The following is a 22,228-nucleotide window of genomic DNA, read 5'->3' on the forward strand; positions in this document are numbered from 1 at the left end:
TGAAACAAGTGAAAGAAAAATGGATTAGTAACAACATGGGATGATCTTTAACTAAGAAGAAAAGACAAATGATGAACTTATGAGTACGGTTCCATAATTCTGGAAAGTATGGAGTCGAGGCCAGAATGATGTCCCTAGTGGCAACTGCAAGGAACCATTCTGGCCAGTAGGTCATGGGCCATATTTACTGAAATTTATCATTCCCTCGCGAAAAATCTTGGAGGAATAAACATTCATTAGTCAAGCCAGGGTTAGATCCTCTCCTGTATACTGCCATAGATACCAAAAACAAGCAACTGTACTCCACAGAGAAGGAATTACTTGAGCCAGGCATACAATAACGGAGTCAAGCTCCCCACTCAAAGTAAATGGCCCCAAAGTGAAATGATATGTATAAAAATATGTGAAACCCTTCTTGGGTAAGGTTATCCGTTCCGCCAGGTCAGGAGCGATGATGTTTAAATCATGGCAATGGCAATCTTCCTTCACAGTAGGAGTATTGGAAGGACAGATGGAAGAAGGATACACAACAATAGCATATGTGCGAGGGTTAGTGGAAGGATATTTCTCTTCGAAGTCCTTAGTTGTGACAAGACTTCTTGGAAAAATGGTGCTCACGTAGGAGGACCAGCATCATCAGCTCTACCTTTGTTCTTTAAGGAAATAGGGTTTCTGGAAGAAGAAGCCATTGTTATTAGAAGAGAGGAAGGGGTTTTCTTTAAACAAGAAGGTTAGAGAAAGTTGAAGACAAGTATGAGTTGGGAGTTTGAGAATGTTTGATTATTATGAAATGTAAATGAAGAAGTTTGATGCGTATAAGTAAATGAATAGGCGGTTAAAATTGTGGCCATAATTATCTGGGATGACGCGTGTTCGGGGCATTAAATGCGGAGAGACATACGTTCAATCAACCGCCAAAAACTTTTTAGAGGGGGTAAGAGAATTTCTCGCCAAAATGGGTATCTCTACCAACTTTCCGGTGACACAACGTTATGCCACCGGAAAACAGGGGAACTATCTGTATAAGGTAAAATATGTTCATATTAAATGATCACATAAGAAAGCGACACGTGGAGCCAAAGACAGAAGATAACCGGGTCCGAAGGCACGATCTCATTTGTTATCGGAGAGAATGATATTCATAAAGGCGAAATAAATGTCTGTCATCCGATAGCACTTAATGGAGAATATTCTGTAGCATTAAGTATATGGTCTATTATAGAGAATATGGCATTCATTTTCTACCGTTACACATTCTTCAATGACCATCATAATTGAAAATAATTAGGGGCTTGATTGAAGGACCTTGTTCCTTAGGTGCAGCTATAAATAGTGAGTTCTACCATTATTGTAGGTGACATGAATTTTCTGACAAGTATATATTGTATTCTATCCAAAGCTCAATAACACTTTATTTTCTTGCTTATTTGTATTGCTATTACTGGCTCCGGAAGCTCTGCTCCCGGAACCAAGATATCTGTTGTTTTATCTCAATTTCAAGGTTAAGTCTTACATTTTATCTAATTTATTTATCATTTTAAGATTAAATCGATTCACTTGTCTATAAACCACATATAAATTCCACTATAGCATTTTACAGGTAAACAAAAATAAACATACTCCCTTCGTTCCAATTTATGTGAACCTGTTTGACTGGGCACGAAATTTAAGAAAAAATAAAGATTTTTGGAATTTGTGGTCTTAAACAAGTCAAAAAGAGGCACAGAGCATTTGTGTAGTTATAGAAGTTTTTCATTAAGGGTAGAATTGTAAGATTAAGCTAAATTGTTTCCAAATTTAGAAAGGGATTATTCTTTTTGAAATAGACAAAAAAAAAAAAGATTCACATAAACTTAAACGGAGAGAGTAGCAAACATATTATGATTATAATAATTGAAACAAAATAAGTGAAATGACACATTTCAACGAAGAGACAGTTATATATAAGCTCCAATGGAAGTACGTACACATGCAATGAAAGAAAGAAAGAATATTACATATTACAATCCTCGTTGAGGGGCGGAGCTATCGTTTCTCTGGTTCGGCCGAAAGTAAAACTTCCACTTGCATGATACAATCGTGGGTTGGGCAGAATTTAATAATTTGGCTTAGATCTTATATTTATGTTAAAAAATTTATTTACTATGCATAAATAATTTATCGAGAATCTAATAAGTTGTCTTTTTTATAATCTAGAACCCATAAACTCAAAATTTTGTTCTCGTCTCTACGTTCATGTATTCTCCAAATTCTAAGTCGTGTCAAAAGCAAAATGGCAGTCATTTCATTTGTGTTTTTTGGGGTTAACATCATCATAAAAGCCTAAAAAATAGGTTGATTCGAGTGATCACTCCCAACCCCTCTTCCATTTATAAAAGCAAAAAGCCCTTGTTTACGCTATTATGCTTAATGTCCTTGCAAAGAACTTGAAATATTTCACAAAATTTTCAACCATTACGATGTGGCTTCCACTTTCATGGATGATTAAATCATATTGCACTTTCGATGGTAATGAAAAAACTCAAACGACATATAGCTCTAATAATACTAGAAAAAGTTAGTCGCCTCGGAAAATATCCACTTAATCTCCTAACATGCTCACGAACCGTGAGCCGCCCAATAGTTTATAGGAAAAAGATAGGTCCGTCAAAAAAAATCAAGGTTCAACGGACTCTCTGCTCCTGATCACTAAGAAGTGTTATTGTGTCCTTGCCCCACACACTAAGTTAACTTTCTATACATAAAATGATACTACGATATACACAACTTACACTTGATCATTAGACTTTCAGAACAATTTCCAAGTCCATTCATTTTGAAAGAGAGAGTACAATGTATTTTTATCCTCCATAATGGGAAATCTCCCACTATATATTGGTCATTCTCTCTGATATGATTAGTAGCTGCAACTAACTATCCAGTTTTACTTTGCAAGAAGGACCAATGTGACATTCTTATTCTTAGATAATAGAAAAGAAAACTTAGTTTGAAAATGCCAGACAGGCATTATTAGAGTAGTCTTCATTTTGAGTTTAACTTCTATATACACTGATTAAACCTATAATTTTTTATTTTTTTACATTATCTTATGAGTAACTTGCAACAACAAATTGTCTATAGTATACCAACATTGGTAATGTCGGAGATAAGACAAATAACTTGGTATCACCCGTGAAGGGTAGTAGCAAAGGTGAGTCCAGGATTTAAACTCCATAAACTCCATGAGTTCACTTTAAGATTTTTAGAATTAAATATATTATATTTTTAAAATTATGGGTTCATATTTACTATTTATTACTCCCTCCATTTCATATTAAATGAGGTACTTTCCTTTTTAGTCTGTTCCAAAATAAATGATACATTTCTAAATTTGAAAATAATTCAATTTAAACTCTTTCATACCATTTACCCTTAATGAGAAGCTTTTATAGCTACACAAATATCATGGTCCCACAAACTTTTTACCCCTTAAGCTTTTAAGACCACAAGTTCTTAAAGTCTTCTTCTTTTTTCTTAAACTCCGTGCCGAGTCAAACTATTTCATTTAATATGAAACGGAGGGAGTATAATTTATATGAATTCTTACACATAAATTTATGTTGTGCGTCGAAAATTATAAGTTTCAATTGAACCCGTACCTATAATAATGGTACATCCATCCTTGGGCAGTAGTACTGGATGTAGCAACCAAGTAACCTGTTCAACGTAGCCCGACATTTTCGACATGTAACATAGTACTTAAAGGTTGATTCCTCTAGTTTAAATTTTGGATCAGCCTCTAACGAAAGTTAAATCCTTTATTTTTTCCATCCATAGTGAATCATTCCCGTGTGACCCGTGCAATCCAAGAATGGTAGCATGTGCAGAAGTATCCTTTTAATTTGGGAAAATGTTGTTCAAATTATAGGACCCATCCATTTTTGTCCCCACAAAGGTATAATTCTGTTACAATAAGACATCTTTCATATTCTAAAATTCAACCTTATCAGTCAAATCCATGCCAATTAAGTGGAATCTTCAACTTATAGCACAATGGTTCAGCTTGCACCCTTGTCAACTCAAAGTTGGGATCAGTACCCTATAGGCTATAAAGAAGCTAAGATTAATTCTGTGATGGTGTACTGAAGCTAAGCTGCATAACCAATGACCATTACCAAAATGGCATTTGAAATCTTGAAAACACCATTCTTTCACAGGACATAAAGGTGAAAATATATAGTTATGCTTAATTCTTCTTTTGCAAACAATACATTTGTATACTGCTCGGATTCTCAAAAAATATCATCATACTTGTATCATATATTCGTATTCTTCAAAAATATAAGTTTATTCCAAAATCGGTCAATCAAGTTCTGTACTCCTTCCGGTTCATAATAAGTGACTTTTTAGTCTCTTTACTTTGGTCCAAAATAAGTAACATTTTACTTAATCAAGAAAGAATTAACTTTATTTTTTTCAAAATTTGGCCTTATTTACATTTTCCAACGTGTCAAGTTAACAATATGGAGATTTTAATTAAAATAATTTAGTCAAAATTCCTTTTTTTCTCTAGGAGTTAGTATTTTCTTAATGGGAGTGCCAAATGCCAAAAAATAACTTATTATAGACAGGAGGGACTAGTAACTAATAAACCATGACTATTTAATGACTCAACCATGATTGATCATTCAACTTAATTCATTAAATAAAACTGAGTTAAATTATGTTAAAATTATTGCTTATTTTTCAACAAGAAATGTGGCCATATGCACATTTGAATCCTAAAATTTATGTGATGAAGAATCCATCCTCTAGATCCACACTCACAGTGGCAGAGCCACAGTCAACTAAGGGGTGTCACGTCAGAAAATTACATGGTATTGCTAGATAAAATTGTTTCTTTTTTTGTATATTTACTATAGGTTGACTTCTCTTGATTTTTCTGTGTGTTTAATTATTTATATTTTGACACCTTTAATAAAAATTCTGGCTCTGCCACTGCACACTCGTGCCAGATACCCGCACCTGTATCCGAGCAACATAGTACTTACATAGGTACTTGTCTAGCTAGTTGCCTACTTATAAAATGCTGGATCATGATCATTTTCCACAAGCTGTGGAATCAAAACATGGTGCAAAATCTCAAGGGAATGGAGAAGGGAGGATCTTTTATAAGGGATGAAAATGAGCCAAGGGACACTTACAAAATTGCATATATAATCCATTTCTTGCTTGGTGCAGGCAATTTGCTGCCTTGGAATGCCTTTATTACAGCTGTTGATTATTTTGGATATCTTTATCCAACCAAACATGTTGAAAATGTTTTCTCTGTTGCATACATGACTTCCTCTGTCTTGATTCTTGTTTTGATGTTGAGTTGGACCAAATGGAACCAAACATTGAGCCTTAGATTGAGATTGAATCTTGGGTTTTCAATGTTTGTTCTTTCTTTAATGGTAACTCCAATTATAGAGTGGACTAATTGGCACCAAAATGGTACAAATGTGGAATCAAATGCAGCCTATTTTGTAATTGTTGCATCAGTTGTTATATGTGGTTTAGCTGATGGTTTAATTGGAGGAAGCTTGGTTGGCTCTGCTGGTAAATTACCAAAACAATACATGCAAGCAATTTTTGCTGGAACTGCTTCTTCAGGTAATAAAGTCCGGTGAAATTCCTTACTAAAATGGACATATTAGCTCAAGCTTAAATCTTGAATTTGATATTTTCTTTTGGGAAAAGAGTGAAAGGGGAAACTTGGCGTAATCAGTAAAGTTGCTGCCATGTGACCAGTAGGTCACGGGGCTCGAGCCGTGAAAACAGTCTCTTGCAGAAATGCAGGGTAAGATTGCGTACAATAGACCCTTGTGGTCCCGCCCTTTCTTGGATCCCGCTCATAGCGGGAGCTTAGTGCACTAGGCTGCTCTTTTTTATTTTTTTGGAAAAAGGGTCTACTTTACGAAATATCTTGAACTTATCTTTATGTTATACTTTGAAGTCATTCATATCATTGTCACTAGCAAACCGTCTTGTATTTGCGCTTGATCCTAATAAAGCTCCAACCCGAAGTATAACAAATGGTAATTTCAAACTATAGTCAAAAGAAGCTAAAAGGGATAAAAATCAACTTTTTACCTGAAATATTTTGACATGTGAAATCCACCCATTCTATATTGAAGCCTAGAAAATATACGAGACAACTTGCCCAAATTATAGCTCAAGCTTAAAGCTTGAATTTGCCTTTTCTTCTAGGAAATGGGTCAAATTACCCTCTCTGCTTTATGAAACATCTTGGTTTTCCTCTCTATTATGCTTTGGATCCATTCATATCTTTGCCATTAGTAAATTGTCTCGCATTTGCGCTTGACCATAGGGGAGCTCCAGCCTGGAGTAAAATAGAGGTTATTTTCAACCATACTGTCATAGTCAAAATAAGATGGATAGATTTGGACCTTTTAGTATTTTGACATATGGAATCCACCCAATCCACGCTGGAGGCCCGTTATATCTAGAAATATATGAGGTAATTTGCTAGCGGCAAGGATATGAATGGGCAGAAAGTATAACGGATGGTAAAATTAAGATATTTCGTATATTGGAGGAGTATATTTTGGACCTTTTTCCTTTTCTTTTTATATCTTGATTATTTTGCTTAATCAATGTTTTTTGTCAATTTGCAACAGGTGTTTTAATTTCCATATTAAGGATTATAACCAAGGTGTCACTTCCACATACTCCACAAGGTCTCAAGACAAGTGCTCATTTGTATTTCATAACCAGCACAACAATTTTGATAGGTTGCATTATCTGCTGCAACTTGTTATATAAACTGCCAGTAATGCAGCAACATTACGCACTTGTTCAAGATAATTGCTTACCATGCTCAAGACATAAATTCCAGGATATGGCAAGAACTATAAGATGGCCAGCATTTGGTATTTTCGCGATTTATACGGTTACTTTGTCCATTTTTCCAGGGTTCTTGGCAGAAAATCTTGAATCAAAGTTGTTCAAAGATTGGTATCCCATTTTGCTGATTACAGTTTACAACGTGTCGGATTTCGCGGGGAAATCTTTCACTGCAGTATATGTTCTCAAGAGCTTTGGAAAGGCTACTTGGTTTTGTATTGCTAGGCTAATTTTCTATCCTTTGTTTACTGCTTGTCTACATGGTCCTAAATGGCTAAAAAATGAAGTACCAATTATTTTTCTAACGACGATGCTCGGTTTGACCAATGGATACTTGACAAGTGTCATCATGATTCTTGCTCCAAAGTCAGTGCCAACTTCTGAAGCAGAAATAGCTGCAATTGTTATGGCTGTTTCCTTAGGGATGGGATTAGTGTCTGGTTCTGTTCTTGGTTGGTTCTGGATTATCTGAACAAAATTGTTAGCCATTTAGGCAGGGTTTATTTGTATCAATAAGTAGAATGCATAACTTAAAATTATTTCAGAAATATTGTGTTCTGAACATTGTACTTATGCTTTAAAAAAATTGTGAAATGCATTGTGTTCATCATCCTGATTTTAACATTTGTGAAACAGAAAACCATATAAGGCTTGCGTACACACTATCCTTCCCAAACTCCACTTGCGGGATTATATTGAGTTTGTTATTGTTGTTATAAAACCGTATAAGTTCTGAATCAGACTCCTAAGAAGTTATTAATTGATGCATTTTGCATTTGAAAATCATGCTATAAATTGAGACCAACGAGAAGAATCAATATAAAAGAGCAATATTAACATCAACTCATCTAGCATAGTAGGCAGCGGTTTTAGTCTCAAAAGAGAATTACTTTCTGTTAGAGGCGGGTCAAGGATTTTTAACTTAAGGGGTCAATCTTTATATATGTTTATTTCACTGAACACCATGCTAATTTATAAATATAGGTTCAGAATGTAATTCTATTGAAATTTTACATGTATATTTAAGTTTCGTATTAGAATACTGGGTTCGATGGACTCGTAGCCTGTTAGCTACATTGTCCTCCTCTTACTGCCCATTCAAGAACCTGAAGTTGTCGGGAGCAGAGCTAATGCGAAAGTCAAGCTGCTTCTTATCTTTCTAGTTATTGCAATCCATTTCAAGTTATATAAACTGACAATGTAAATAATTTTTACACTGTAAGTGCGGTGTAATCTGACCTGTTGGAGAAGATTGTCTACCTTATTTTGGCAACTGGTAACTAATTCCATTTCTTATGGTATCCGTAGTTAATTTTTAGATGATATGATTGTATAAAAAGTTAGTGTAAATACGGTAAAGAGGATCATAACAAACTATGTTAGCAAAACATTTATAGACCATCATGTCGCACTGTGGATATAGTGTATTAGTTACGAATTTACTTTTGATACCGAACATAAATATATATCTGAAAACTACTAACTGTTAACAAACTTTCAATACTAAACCTAGGGGTGTACAAAGAAAACCGACATGCCGCACCAATCCGATAATCCGAGTCAAACCGAGAAAAAAAACCCGACTATGGTTTGGTTTGATTTGGTTTGGTGTTGGAAAAAAAATCCCGACCATAATTGGTTTGGTTTGGTTTTAACTAAAGAAAGTCAAACCGAACTAAATCAACCCGACATTACATATATAGAAATTTTAGATATATTTAATATATAAATATACTTATTGTGATGTAATTTATAAATATTTCTTAAAAATTTTCATAATTTTATCTTTTAAGGTATTATTTCAAGGTTGGACTTAGAACTTTTGAATGCTTCAATAAATTTTATAGCCATTAATATTAGTTAATTAAATAATGCTAACAAAAGTCCAAACCAAAATCAAATCAATACTAATGCTAACAAAAGACATTCAATTCAATATTACGAACGAGAATGCATTAAATATCTATTTTTTATTTTGCAACAATTTAGATAAAAATGCATAACTTATTTTTATTTTTCCTTAACGTTTAGTCATGTAATTAATACTCCCTTATTAGTCTATTTATTTTAACATGACTTAGTACTTTTAGATTATGCTTATTTTTATTATGGCTTTTTAATTAGCAATATTTATATTACATAATTTTATTGTTTTTATTGTTGAATATTTTAGGATAATGCCATGACACATCTCATATTTTGTATTATTTTCTTGGAAAATACTTTATATAGTTGTATCTTAATAGGATTAAAGAAATTTTTTGAGAAAATGTTATATGTTTTGTTCTACAAAAATTTTACCGGAAAAACCCGAAAATTCGAGAAAATTCGAGATTGAAAAACCCGAATTTTATTGGTTTGGTTTAGTCTTTAGATTTAATAACCCGACACAATTGGTTTGGTTTGGTAATTGTCAAATCCGAACCAACCCGGCCTATGTACACTCTAAACCTATAGATTTAAAGTACATTCAGTTTAGTGCTAAGAATATTAAAGTTAAACCGATCAAGTTTAAATCTTTAATCCGCGTCCGGTCATGGTTGCAATTCGTGTATCAATCTGTCATGCAAATTATTGAAACATAGGGCATCTTAATTGTGAAGCTATACACGGTTCTTTAAGAATAAAGACATACTGATAAGATCAAAGCCGAACTCTAGTTAGAAAAGAATATAATTTTGTTGAATGGCCATTGTTTCATTATCTACTCTATCTTTGGCTACCCACCTAGTGATCATTTGGATATTCGTTTCTGGTACTTACTTCTATGCCTACATTTCTATAAGATTATTAGAGCAATGACAATATTGACTCTGAGCTTCTGAAATATTAGTATCTTTACGGTACGATAACGTGCCAAAGTTAATAGGTGTGGAATAATCTTTACTGCTCTCATATCACACTAGGATTTCTTGATATTGCGTGTCTCACTTGTACGTGAGCTCAAATGTCAATTTAAGAACGGAAAGGGCTAAAAATATCTCTATCGTTTGATAAATGGTTTAATTCTATGCTCCGTCCATCTTTTGGTTCAAAAATACACTCGATGTTATTTTTAGGACTAAAATACCACCCCGCGACTAATAGAAATTCCTGTGGTCTTTTTTTTAATGTGTTGGCAACACGTAATTGGGCCATGTGGCTCCCTTGTCCATATCAAATTTAATCCGCTTCAAATTTAAACCAGCCCCAGTTTATTGGATTAACCCACTGAAGTTTTTCAACCTTAACTCTAGATCCTATCCCTTTCTCCTCCATTTCCATCAATTTTTCTATTAGAAATATAAAAAAAAATCAATGGCTGAAGTTTTTCAAGTGGAGCTCCAAATTCTTGTTCCAACCAAACTCCATATCTAGGTTCAGCAATTAATACCCAGTAACACCCAATCAATTTTGAAAACGAATTTTAGATTTGAAAGTTTTTTCAAGCAAAGCTCCAAGGGGTTCTTCAATAGTGGACTATTTTTCTCCAAATTTTTCACTCAACAAGATAATGGGTATTCACATATAGTCTCTAAATCAATAGCAAACCAGGAAAATTTCAACGAAGAGCTTTTCGAAGACCCATCTGGAGTGAAATTTTATTTTAATCTGAAAATTCATCACTTCTTGTTGGAATCGGCTAGTTAATGTACTTTGAGTCTAAATACACCTATGCAAACTGATTTGAGAATGACAACTTTGAAGAATGAGCTGTAATTCCATTAAAACTCTTTGAAACCTTGGTTCGAAATTGGGATTTTTGGATATTGTATCTTATTTTAAAGGAAAAAGGTACTAATATACCCCCTCTACTTTTGTAAATAGTACATTTTTGTCCCCCTCCCCCTCATGTTATACTATCAAGGCATTTAAAGGCCTACCATTAGAAAAGTGGGTCAAATTACCCTTATTTTTAACCCCAGTCCAATAAAGGAATTGAAACGCCACCTGGAAAGCCACGTTGGATAGTTCTTACCCAAACCCTTTTAATATAACATGTTCATCATACGCCTTCTTCTTCCCAATGCCACCGTAGGAGTAAATTCTAGGGTTCAATTGAAGAGTGAATATTTTTGCTCGTCTACTCTTGTCTCTCTTCGAATGTGAAATGTCTTAAGGAAGCTCTTCATCTTAGATTAAGTATCATTGTGGTATGATCGCCAGCCACTTAACTTCCACAACTATTTTTAATTCTGGAAGGAAGTTTTATAAATGCCCTAAGCCTAAGGTTAGTTATTTTTGTTGTAAAGTTTGCTTTTTTTCTTTTTTGGTTAGTCTAAATGTAATTTAATGTTATTGACCGGCTTATTAATGTCGGATTTTCTTGTGGGAAGATGAAGTTTTCCCAGATTCACCTATGAATGCAATTAGAGGATTGGGATCGTCAGTGGATGTTGTTAAGTTGGACATGGAGAAATCGAAGCAAGAAATAGCTGCCATGGAGGCTAAAAATCATTATCAAGTGGTTAAAGTTTCAACATTGGAAGATAAAGTATCAAATATGTGGATCGTTCTACTGATTTCATCGGCACTGTTTTTGGGGTTTATTGCTGCTTCAATGAAGAAATGAATGGCTTAAGAGATGTGTTCACTGTAATGTTAGCTCTAGTTGGGTGTTAACTTGTAGGTGTTTAATATTACGTTACATTGATGCTTTGTATTGTTAAAGTTTCCAACTAACAGTAATGTATATCCCTTATGTTTTACTGGTTGTTTAAGTATATAGCTTTGTACAATGTTAGTTGGTTGATATAGTTGTGATTTCCAAACAGAACTTGTAGAGTATAATTCAACATCATTCATGAATGGACAATGAGTTAGATAGCTAGACAATGAAATAGATAGTTGTACAGCGAACATAACTTCATTCAAACACAACATAATTCAACAACATAATAAAATACATAGCTGGACAATGAACACAACTCCATTCAAACACAACATAATGAAATACATAGCTGGACAGTGAACATAACATTCATGACACGAGTTCGCCCTCCGCAAACTGTCATGATGGCACCTAGTCTCTACGACTAGGTAAGCCTAACAATTTGCGAAAAAAGGAAACGAAAGATAAAACTAGCCAAAAACTGCGGATAAAACATAAATGAAACGTTTAAGATGTCGCTCGGCATATACAAATATAAACTCTCAAACTGAAACAACTCCCAAAACCCGGAATCTCATGAAATCACAAGTTGTTGAATAACTACAAGTGTTCTAACTCCAGAATGTCCAAGCAAAAGTAAATACAGGTGAGCTAAAGCTAGATGGAAGAATAGAGAGGGACTCCTCGGTCTGCGAATGCGGCAAATATACCTCGAAGTCTCTGAAGATCGCCTCGCCTCACTAATGGTATGACTGAGCCGAAGAACCTGGATTTGCACACGAAAAACATGTGTAGGAAAGGGCATGCGTATACCATAGTGGTACTCAGTAAGTGCCAAACCTAACTTCGGTCGAGTAGTGACGAGGAAAGTCAGGGCCCTACTGATTATAGATGAAAAAAATAAGGTAAAGTAGTATAGAATACAGCAATATAATTAAAGTGCTAATAGTCTATAACGAATAAAAACACAGAAAGAATCTAACTCAGTATACATAAATAGCAATAGGGGATCTCCCGGGATACCATCCCGTAGCCCCAAACGTAAATGTCTAGAGAATCTCCCGGAATATCGTCCCGTGGTCCAAATTATAAATGTGCAAGGGAGACTCCCAGAATACCAATCCGTAGTCCCAAAGTAAATATCTAATACGGGGAATCTACCTGGTGCTGTCCCGTAGTCCCAATCATAAATATGCAGGGGGATCTACCCGAATACCGATCCGTAGTCCCAAAGTAAACAGGTAGGGGAGTACTCGTCACCTCCTGTACACGACAGTCATATAACAAAAATACCAAATCCTAAGGGGAGTTCCTCCACACAAGGTTAGGCAAGCCACTTACCTCGAACCAGCTCAATCAACTCGAATCATGTCCTTGTCATGAGTACTTGACTCCAAATTGCCCAAATCTATTCAAATTTATTGCATAATATAAATATAACCTCAAGTAACTAATTCAACTAATTAATTCGAAGCTAACTCGCGAAATTATGAAAATTGCCCAAAACATCCCCCGGGATCATGTCTCGAAATCGAATAAAATTTGCAAAACTAGAATCCTTACACTCTCACGAGTTCACATATACCAAATACATCAAAATCGGACCACAAACCACCCCTCAAATCCCTAAATCGAAGTCTCCAATTTCAAACCCTAAACACCCAATTTTAACCCTCGTTTTCCATAAAATTCTTGTCAAATCAGTAGAATAATACCATATAAACGAGTTTTGGTTCCAAAAACTTTACCTCCTCGAAGTTCCCTTGAATTCTCTCTCAAAAACCTCCCAAAAAGCTTCAATCCCGAGTGCAAATGGCGAAAGATAGAGCTGAAATCGCGAAGGGACCTTTACATAGGTTCTGGCCCAGGGTTACTGCACCTGCGGCCTTTTCCTCGCACCAGTGGTCCTGCACCTGCGGTCCCAAGTGCACATCAGCATAAATTACTTATTGCACTAAGGCCGTACCTACGATTCACTTACCGCACCTGTGAGCTCAACCTCTCGCACTTGCAACTTTTGGTCTTCTAGCGCATGGCCGAATCTGCGGCTGCCCCATGCTTCTGCGATCATGCACCTGCGGTCCCCAATCCTAGGCTGCTCCTCGAAGCTGGAAAGCAATGAAAGAAATCCCACTCGATCCTGATATACCCATAGTGCGGAGGATACGGTAACACTCCTCCAGAAATCCCAGGGCATCATCTGATGCTAAACCGCTGAATACATGAGGCTTATACTTCTTGAACCTCTCAAGCCTCCGATGCTCATCCTCTGAAGTCGTTGCCCTATCTTCAGGCTGATCTGGGACTGCAGGCGATGTCGTTATAACCTCTAGGATTTGATCAACCTGGACCCGCTGCTCAGGAGTGCGGGCGGCGGGAGTCTGTGCTCCTCCCCTTGCTTGGGATGTGGATGCAGCAAGAGGAATCATCCCTACCTGAGCTAGAGTGGTGTACATGCTCACGAACTGTGCAAGAGTCTCCTGAAAGACTGGAATAGTAGTAGCAGTAAGCGTATCAGGTGCCTGGACTCCAGCTAGAGCTGCTAGTGGCTCCTCTATGGCAGCTTGCGCGGGTGCTCTGGCTGCACCACGGGTGCGTCCTCGGCCTCTACCCCAGTTTCAGCCTCTGACGGCTCTAGCAGGGTGTGCGGGTGCCTGGTCATCTCTGGTAGCACGTGTCCTCACCATCTGTGAGAGAATAGAAGATAGAAGTTTAGAATTGTGATACCAAAATCTCGCATGACAAGGAAATCAAATGAAGTGGAATTTTCCTAACAGTTACATAGCCTCTCGTAGATAAGTACAGACGTCTTCGTACCAATCCGCGAGACTCTAATAAACCGACTTGTGGTTCATGACCCCTATGAACCTAGAGCTCTGATACCAACTTGTCACAATCCGAGTTCGCCCTTTGTGAACTGTCGTGACGACACCTAGTCTCTACAACTAAGTAAGACTAACAATTTGCGAAAAAAGGAAACGAAAGATAAAACTTGCCAAAAACTACAGATAAAACATAAATAAAATATTTAAGATGCCGCTCGGCATATACAAATATAAACTCTCAAACTGAAACAACTCCCAAAACTCGTAATCTCATGAAATCACAAGCTGTTGAATAACTACAAGTGTTCTAACTCCAGAATATCTAAACAAAAGTAAATACAGGAGAGCTAAAGCTAGAGGGAAGAATAGAGAGGGACTCTTCGGTCTGCGGACGCGGCAGATATACCTCGAAGTCTCTGAAGATCACCTCGCCTCACTGATGGTATGGCTGAGCCGAAGAACCTGGATTTGCACACGAAAAATATGTGCAGGAAAGGGTGGGAGTACACCACAGCGGTACTTAGTAAGTGCCAAGCCTAACCTCGGTCGAGTAGTGACGAGAAAGGTCAGGGCCCTACTGATTATAGATGAAAAACAAGGTAAAGCAGTATAGAATACGATAATATAATTGTCACACCTCCTTTTTACACACCCGAGGGGGTATATAAGGGAATTTTTCCAATTAAAGTGATATTATTCGAAATGGGATTGTATTATTTAATTTTTCAGAGTCGCCACTTGGAATAGTTTATGGTGTCCTAGTCACCGGTATATTTTTTAAATCCCAAATTGAGGAAATTTTAGACTTTATTTAAAAGTCTGCGAACCAGAAATTCTAGATAAGGAATTCTGTTAACTCGGGAGAAGGTGTTAGGCATTCCCGGGTTGCGTGGTTCTAGCACGGTCGCTTAGCAATTATTTCTTGGCTTAAATTGTTTAACTACTCATTTTAGGACCTATGTGCATTTACTTTTTTACTGCTTTTAATCGCTTGATTTATTCATAATTAAAGGATTGAGTTACGCGTACGTATACTCTTTTCCTTTGACGCGTCAAAAATCATATCTCGCGAATGTGTCCCCGATTAATAACGCTTTGTTTATTTTATTAAGAAAAGTTTGGTTGAAGTTGTGCGAACGCATCCCTCGTGTTGCTTTTTTTTAGAATTAAATTTTCAATTATGTTACACGGACGTATACATAATTGCAATACTAATCTAAATTGGGCCTAAAACAAACTACGATTATTTAGGGTTATTTTAATACTAGGCTAACATTTATATGAGGGCCATCAGTTATTTAATCGAAAATGGCATACCTCAAACGACTGTAACTAAGGGGTTTGTATTTTTTAATTAAGACTAAAGATACTACTTTTGAAGTTCAAACTAAGAAGTCTTTTAACTAAAGATGGGAAGGTTGGGCTTAGAATTGCTATTAGGCAAATGTTTTGGGCTAGGATACTCAACATGAAATAAATCCATAATTACTCCAGCTTTAAAAGAAGCCGGATCTAGGCTCCAAATTTGAGCCCAGCAGAATGGTATTTCCAAGATTGAATTCAACTAGTGTTTGCCCACATTGGGCTTTAGGTGGGCCCAGTTGTGGCTATTTATTGGCTAGGCCTATCTACCTTTACATTTCTAGGCCCAAGTGTACATAATACACATTTGCAAAAATTTGTAACCCAATTCAGTTCTAATTATAAAGATCAGAATCCAGAAGTCAAAGAAAATGATTTGCAATACATAAAAAGGATATATGCTCATATTGTAATTCATAAATGGGACTTTACAATTGAACCAGCTTATTAGGCTTAAGGACTAGGCCCAATGCCCTAGGCCCAGACTTGTCACAATTGGTTTTCCTTCTCTGGACTAAGTCTGGCCTCTATTAGACTAAATAAAATGGGCCTTGAAGGTCTGGCCCATGGCCTTAACCATTATCATGCTTACGAAGATTCAATAATAAACGACTACACATTTAGATAGCAGTTGTTTAAAATTACTGAAACAAGACTTAATTTACAATACTCCAAATAAAATGAAAACTTTCCAAAATTACATCATAACCTATTAATACATGAAGTAACTATAGAAATGAAACTAATCTATTACAAGTTCTGAGCAATTAATAACCTAAAGGAAGGCCTTGCCTCTTTTGAACATAGCTTGTCCATCAAAGCTCGGTATCATCTTGTATTAGAGCAGCAGTATCCAAATGTCAACTTTTGAACCTGCTAATTTGGTCAACTAGTGACCAAATCTGCAGGTGCTAGCCCTAAATTATCTAACAGCTTTGCAGCCATTCTCATACCCAAACAACAGATATAACACACAGATTTTAGTACACTATCAGTTATCATATCTAATTTTGGGCCTTAAACACATGCTGATTTGGCCAATCAATGGCTAAATCTACAGGTTATGGCCTACTTAATTTCAAACAAGGCAAGCACTATACCAAAAGTTATTTAAAAGCAAGAAATGCATAAATAACCACTGAAAGACCTAAAGCACAAGAAAATCAGCAGAAAGTTTCAACCTATGCAAGTCCATATTTCAACATTTTTAAGAAGACTACATACTCAAACCCACACAGGTGCTTATATTAGTGTACTTATATGTGCAATCATGTCAGTTAACTCCAAAATATGCTAATCAACAAACACAAAGGAGAACATTCATTTTGCTATACATATTCTTGTAAACTTGATACTTTATAATTCATCAAATACAACAGGTACACAGGAGTTTGAATCAGTACCTTAAACAGCAAAAGAAAAGGCCAACAACTATAGGTGAAGAAACTGTTGAATGCTTTTAAAAGAAATGGAGCAGTAATAGAACAACAGCCACAACAACCAAAACCCCAGGATTTCAAACCCACAAACAGCAACTTGAAACCAGAAGTAACCAGCTAAATAACCCAAGAAACTTTCAACTTCAAAACATTTTCAACTTATAAAGAATCAGAAAAAATGAGAAGTTTTGAAGTTTTGAAGATTTCTGGAGTCTGATCTTTTTCAGGAAAAGAAAATAGAGCTTTTTGTGCAGATAATGAGGCTGAATGTGTGTAAAAATCTGAATGAAAGGACCTACCTATATATAGGCTGCCTAGGGGAGGATATATCTTGGGTATATTCCTTATCCTAAACCTCTGAAAAATAGTACCACACAACTGTCCTTCCTATCCTAATTTAGCATTTTGTAACAGCTAGGACAGCTGTACATTTCTGATTTTTTAGCCTAAGTAAAAATCTAATTTTACCCCTTAAGTTACTGCTTATTTCATCTTTATCCTAGACTTTTCAGGTTCAAATGAGTCACTAAAGTTCCTACTGATTTTCAAATCAGGACAAACAAAACAAACTTAGACAAAAATCAAAAATTCAAATCAAAATACCTAAGGGAGTCAAGTGACTACCATCTAGAACCAAAAACTAGATCAATCCATAAGAAAGAATATTCACTTGATCAAACCTAAACTAGATTTAGAATGATTAATGCCTTAAACACAAGTAGAATTACAAAGATGGGCTAAAAAGACTCTAAACAAAATTGAACCCAACATGAAACCTAATTAATTTAACTCACGAGATTCATGCATATTTTCATCAATTTACTGGACAGGAACACATAAGCACCAAACAGAAACATGGAGAAGAAGAGGAGCAATTGGGCAGTTTATACCTCTAACATTAACCCTAATTATTCTAAATCTAATGCAATCAAAAATTAAACTACAATATTCAAGGTGCTTCAATCAGTCAAGAGCAAGTAAACAAATAATCAGTGGTCAACAAAGAAAGAGAAAAAAAATCTAAAATTAAACCTAAACATGCGGCTAATAAAAACAATTAAACATGTGAAAGAAGAACAACAGATAAAACTAAACACATAGAAGAAAAGAGAGGGATTTACGTAAATTTATTTCAAAACTAGGTCAACTTGTGAATTCGTCCAAACTCCTTAAAGCATAAATGAACTTTGACTACCATTAATCGTTTGTTCTTAACAAGAAAAGTCGACTAATGGAGGTTTTAAGTCCACTTGAACAGATACAGACCAAGAAAAGGAGAAAGAAAAATTAGGGCTCTAAGTTTTTAGATTAAAAATTAAGGCAATCATGGGCTCGTTCGAAAGGGAATATGGGGATATTTAGGGAGAAGAGATGAAGGTGATTATATGGTGTAGTTTTGGGGAAATTAGGGTTTTGAACCTAAATTTCAATTCAAGATTCGAGAACCTGGGCAATGAGTCGAAGGAAAAGGGTTGGGGATTTGTAAAGAGGAGATAAATGGGAGTCTAGGATATTAATTTGGTAAAGATTGGGACAGTTAGGGTTTTTTGGCCGGATTTTCGATCTAAAATTTGAGAAAATCGGCAGGGATTCGAAGGAAAAGAGTTGGTGATATGGGTTGAGGAGGTTAAAGTGGGTTCAGGGTGTAAGTTTGGGGAGCTTTGGACCACCTGAACTGCCATGAGGCGATTTCCGGTAGGTGGTTTGCGACAGAGGTGGTGAGGGAACGAAAAGCGGCTAGGGTTTGGTTCTTGAGAGCATAGAGACGAAATGAGAGGGGGGATTTGGTGTTAAGGGGAGAGTTCGTTCAGACATATATATATTAAAGGGCTCGCTAGTTCCGGGCCGTTGGATTAATAAAATCCAACGACTATGATCAATCAAGCACAAAACGGGGTCGTTTGGGTTAAGACGGGGGTGGACCAGTTATGGTGAATTTTGGGCCTGGATCTGGGCAAGGTTTAGGAACAGATTTGGGCCAACTTTGGGTATAAAATTGACCCAATTTCAAAAACAAACCCCTTTTTTCAATTCTTTCTTTTATTTCTAATTTCTTTTCCTTTTTCTTTTAATTAAAAATCCTAAATTATCAAAAAATGTGAAATTAAACTAATTAACTAATTATAAAAATCATAAACATCACTTAATTCTAAATTAAAAGAGAAAATCAATAAATTAACAATTAAAAGACAAAATATGTAAAATGAGCTATTTTGTGATTTTTAAATTTCGACAAAACAAATAATTACTGATTAATCCTAAAAAATGTAAAAATAAAGCCTAAATGCAATACATGGTATTTTGGCATTTTTCATGATTTAAATAAAACCTAACATGCACAGAAAATGCAAACAATTAAATAAAATTCCACAAAAATTCCTAAAATGGCAAATAATTAACAGAAACCTATTTTCTTGGGATTTTATAGCAGTATTTCGTATCTGGCAAAAATCACATGCTCACAGCTGCCCCTCTTTGCTTGGAAACACGAAGGGTTCTCGGGCAAAGACAAAATAAGTAACTATAAGGGATTTTTGCCCATTTGAAACTCTAGGAGAAGCATCTTTTGAAAGATCTTAACCGAACCTTGCTTCATATGTTGCCTACATATCCTCGGCTATAATGGAATCGGGTCAGTGTAGTTCTAGAAGTTTCGGTAGCTGAGACTACCGGGAAACTGTAATTTCACTACTGTTGCTGTTGTTTCTGCTTGCGAAACTCCTTATCACACTGAAATGAAAGATGAAAAAGCTAAACTAGCTAAGCCTATCAACTATGAGTTACAAGATTCCTATCTATAAACCTTCTGAGGCTTGATCTTGAGTCTTGGATGGTTTTTCATGCAGACTCTAATCTGAATCTTGATGCTCGTTAGCTGCAACCGTTGGTTCATTCTTCTTCATCTTTTGATATCAAGGCGGGACATGCAAAGCTTATGACTTCAAACATGGCTTGGACAGTCTGCATCTTTTCTCTACTTCCATACTCAGAGTTCAAATTCTTTTCTGGTTTCTTCTTTTCTTTTATTTGGGTTGAGATTTCTTCTTTTTATCACCTCAAATCTTGTGACTCACAGTAAAAACCTATTCATGCACCAAAACAAATAAACGAACAAAATTTTTTGCCCCAGTTTTTACCAGGAAAATTTCGTGAGTGCAACAAAATCTATGTTATTCCTTTATTGAAGCAATGAAATCAGGATAGTGTATCCTTGAGAAAAAGAGACTAGGGAGTGGAGACCTATATATATAATGAAATCAACTAAGAATTGTGGCCCTAGATTGAAAAGATTGCCAGGTTATGCTGGAAAAATAGCCGGGTTATCCCGAAAAGGTGGGAAGGTCTGCGGGTTATGCCGAGAAGGTCCACGGGTTATGCTGGGGAGGTCTACGGGTTATGCCGGGAAAGTCGTCGGATTATCCCGGGAAAAAGTTCCTCGGGTTATATCGGGGAGGTCCACGAGTTATGCCGGGAAAAATTGGATTATGCCGGAAACAAGATCCTCGGGTTATGCCGGGGAGGTCCACGGGTTATACCGAAAAAGTCATCGGTTTATGCTGGAAAAAAGGTCATCGGGTTATACCCGGGAGGTTCACGGGTTAGGCCTGGAAAGTCATCGGTTTATGCCAAAAAAAAGGTCCTTGGGTTATGTCGGGGATGTCCACGGGTTATGGCGGGAAAGTTATCGGGTTATGGCGGAAAAAGGTCCTCAGGTTATGTCAGGGAGGTCCACGGGTTATGCCGGGAAAGTCATCGGGTTATGCCAGAAAAAAGGTCCTCGGGTTATGCCAGAAAAAAGGTCCTCGGGTTATGCTGGGGAGGTCCATAGATTATGTCGGGAAAGTAATCGGGTTATGTCGGACAAAATTCCTCGAGTTATGCCGGGTGGTCATTGGGTTATGTCGAGAAAGGTCATCGGGTTATGCCGAAAAAGAAAAAGGTCCTCGGGTTATGTCGGGGAGGTCCACAGGTTATGCCGGGAAAGTCATCAGGTTATGCCAAAACAAAGATCCTCGGGTTATGCCGGGGAGTTCCACGGGTTATGCTGGGAAAGTCATTGGGTTATGCCGAAAAAAGGTCCTCGGGTTATGCGAGGGAGGTCCGCGGGTTATGCCGGAAAAAAGGTCCTCGGGTTATGCCGAGAAAGTCATCGGATTATGCCGGAAAAAGGTCCTCGGGTTATGCCAAGTGGTCCACGGGTTATGTCGGGAAAGGTCATCGAGTTATGTCGTAAAGGAAAAGGTCCTCGGGTTATGCCGGGGAGGTCCACGGGTTATGCCAAAAAAGTCATCGGGTTATACTAGGAAAGAAAAAGGTCCTCGGGTTATGTCGAGAAAGGTCATTGGGTTATTCCCGAAAAGAAAAAGGTCCTCGGGTTATGTCGATGAGGTCTACGGGTTATGCCAGGAAAGTCATCGGGTTATGCCGAGAAAGAAAAAAGGTCCTCGGGTTATGTCAGGGAGGTTCACGGGTTGTACCGGGAAAGAAAAAGGTCTTTGAGTTATGGCGGGGAGGTCCACGGGTTATGCCGGGAAATTCATCGGGTTATGCCGGAAAAGAAAAAGGGCCCTCAGGTTATGCTGGGGATTAATAGAGAGTGGAACCCTATAACGGAAAAGACTACTAGGTTATGTTGGGAGTGACTAGGGAATGGGACCCTATGTTGGGAGAACGTAGATAGAGATTGGGGACTCTAGGCTACCATGATTTTTGGAATTTTCTTCTTCTTGTTTTCATTTCACTTTTAATACTTTATTCAAGAGAATGCACGAAGAGTTTGAAAGGGACTTCTCTTTTTGGGTTAACTTCTGATGCAGGACCATTCTGGTCTCTATGCGCCTTGCTTCTATTGCACCTGCTTCTTGCGAGGTTATATTAGATTGCACCTGTTTTCAAATCAAAGAACAATTTGTCAGTTTGAAACTGTGGTTGGTTTTGTGGCCTTGATTGTTTTGATCTTGGCCCAACTCTTCTGATGAAAACCTCAACTGCTTGCTGGCTTTCTGGAGATCGATCTCTCTTCTAAAACTAGGGACCTTGACTTTCCAAAGTTTCACATGACGGTTAACCCTTGGGGCTTGGTTGTTCATTTCATTTCGCCTTTATGGGCACTTGACTTTGAA

The 22,228-nt window shown here is 36.8% G+C and overlaps 1 protein-coding gene across 1 annotated transcript; it reads left to right on the plus strand.

Moving 5' to 3' along the window:
* Positions 1-5,108: 5,108 nt before the first annotated feature.
* LOC104236276 (equilibrative nucleotide transporter 8) lies at positions 5,109-7,408 on the plus strand. Its single transcript, XM_009790166.2, has 2 exons — positions 5,109-5,634; positions 6,663-7,408. Exons 1-2 carry the CDS (start codon positions 5,109-5,111, stop codon positions 7,358-7,360), a joined length of 1,224 nt encoding a protein of 407 aa, XP_009788468.2. The 3' UTR covers positions 7,361-7,408.
* The last annotated feature ends 14,820 nt before the right edge of the window (positions 7,409-22,228 follow it).

Source organism: Nicotiana sylvestris, chromosome 11 (genome assembly GCF_000393655.2).
Source record: "Nicotiana sylvestris chromosome 11, ASM39365v2, whole genome shotgun sequence".
Classification (NCBI taxonomy): Eukaryota; Viridiplantae; Streptophyta; class Magnoliopsida; order Solanales; family Solanaceae; genus Nicotiana; species Nicotiana sylvestris.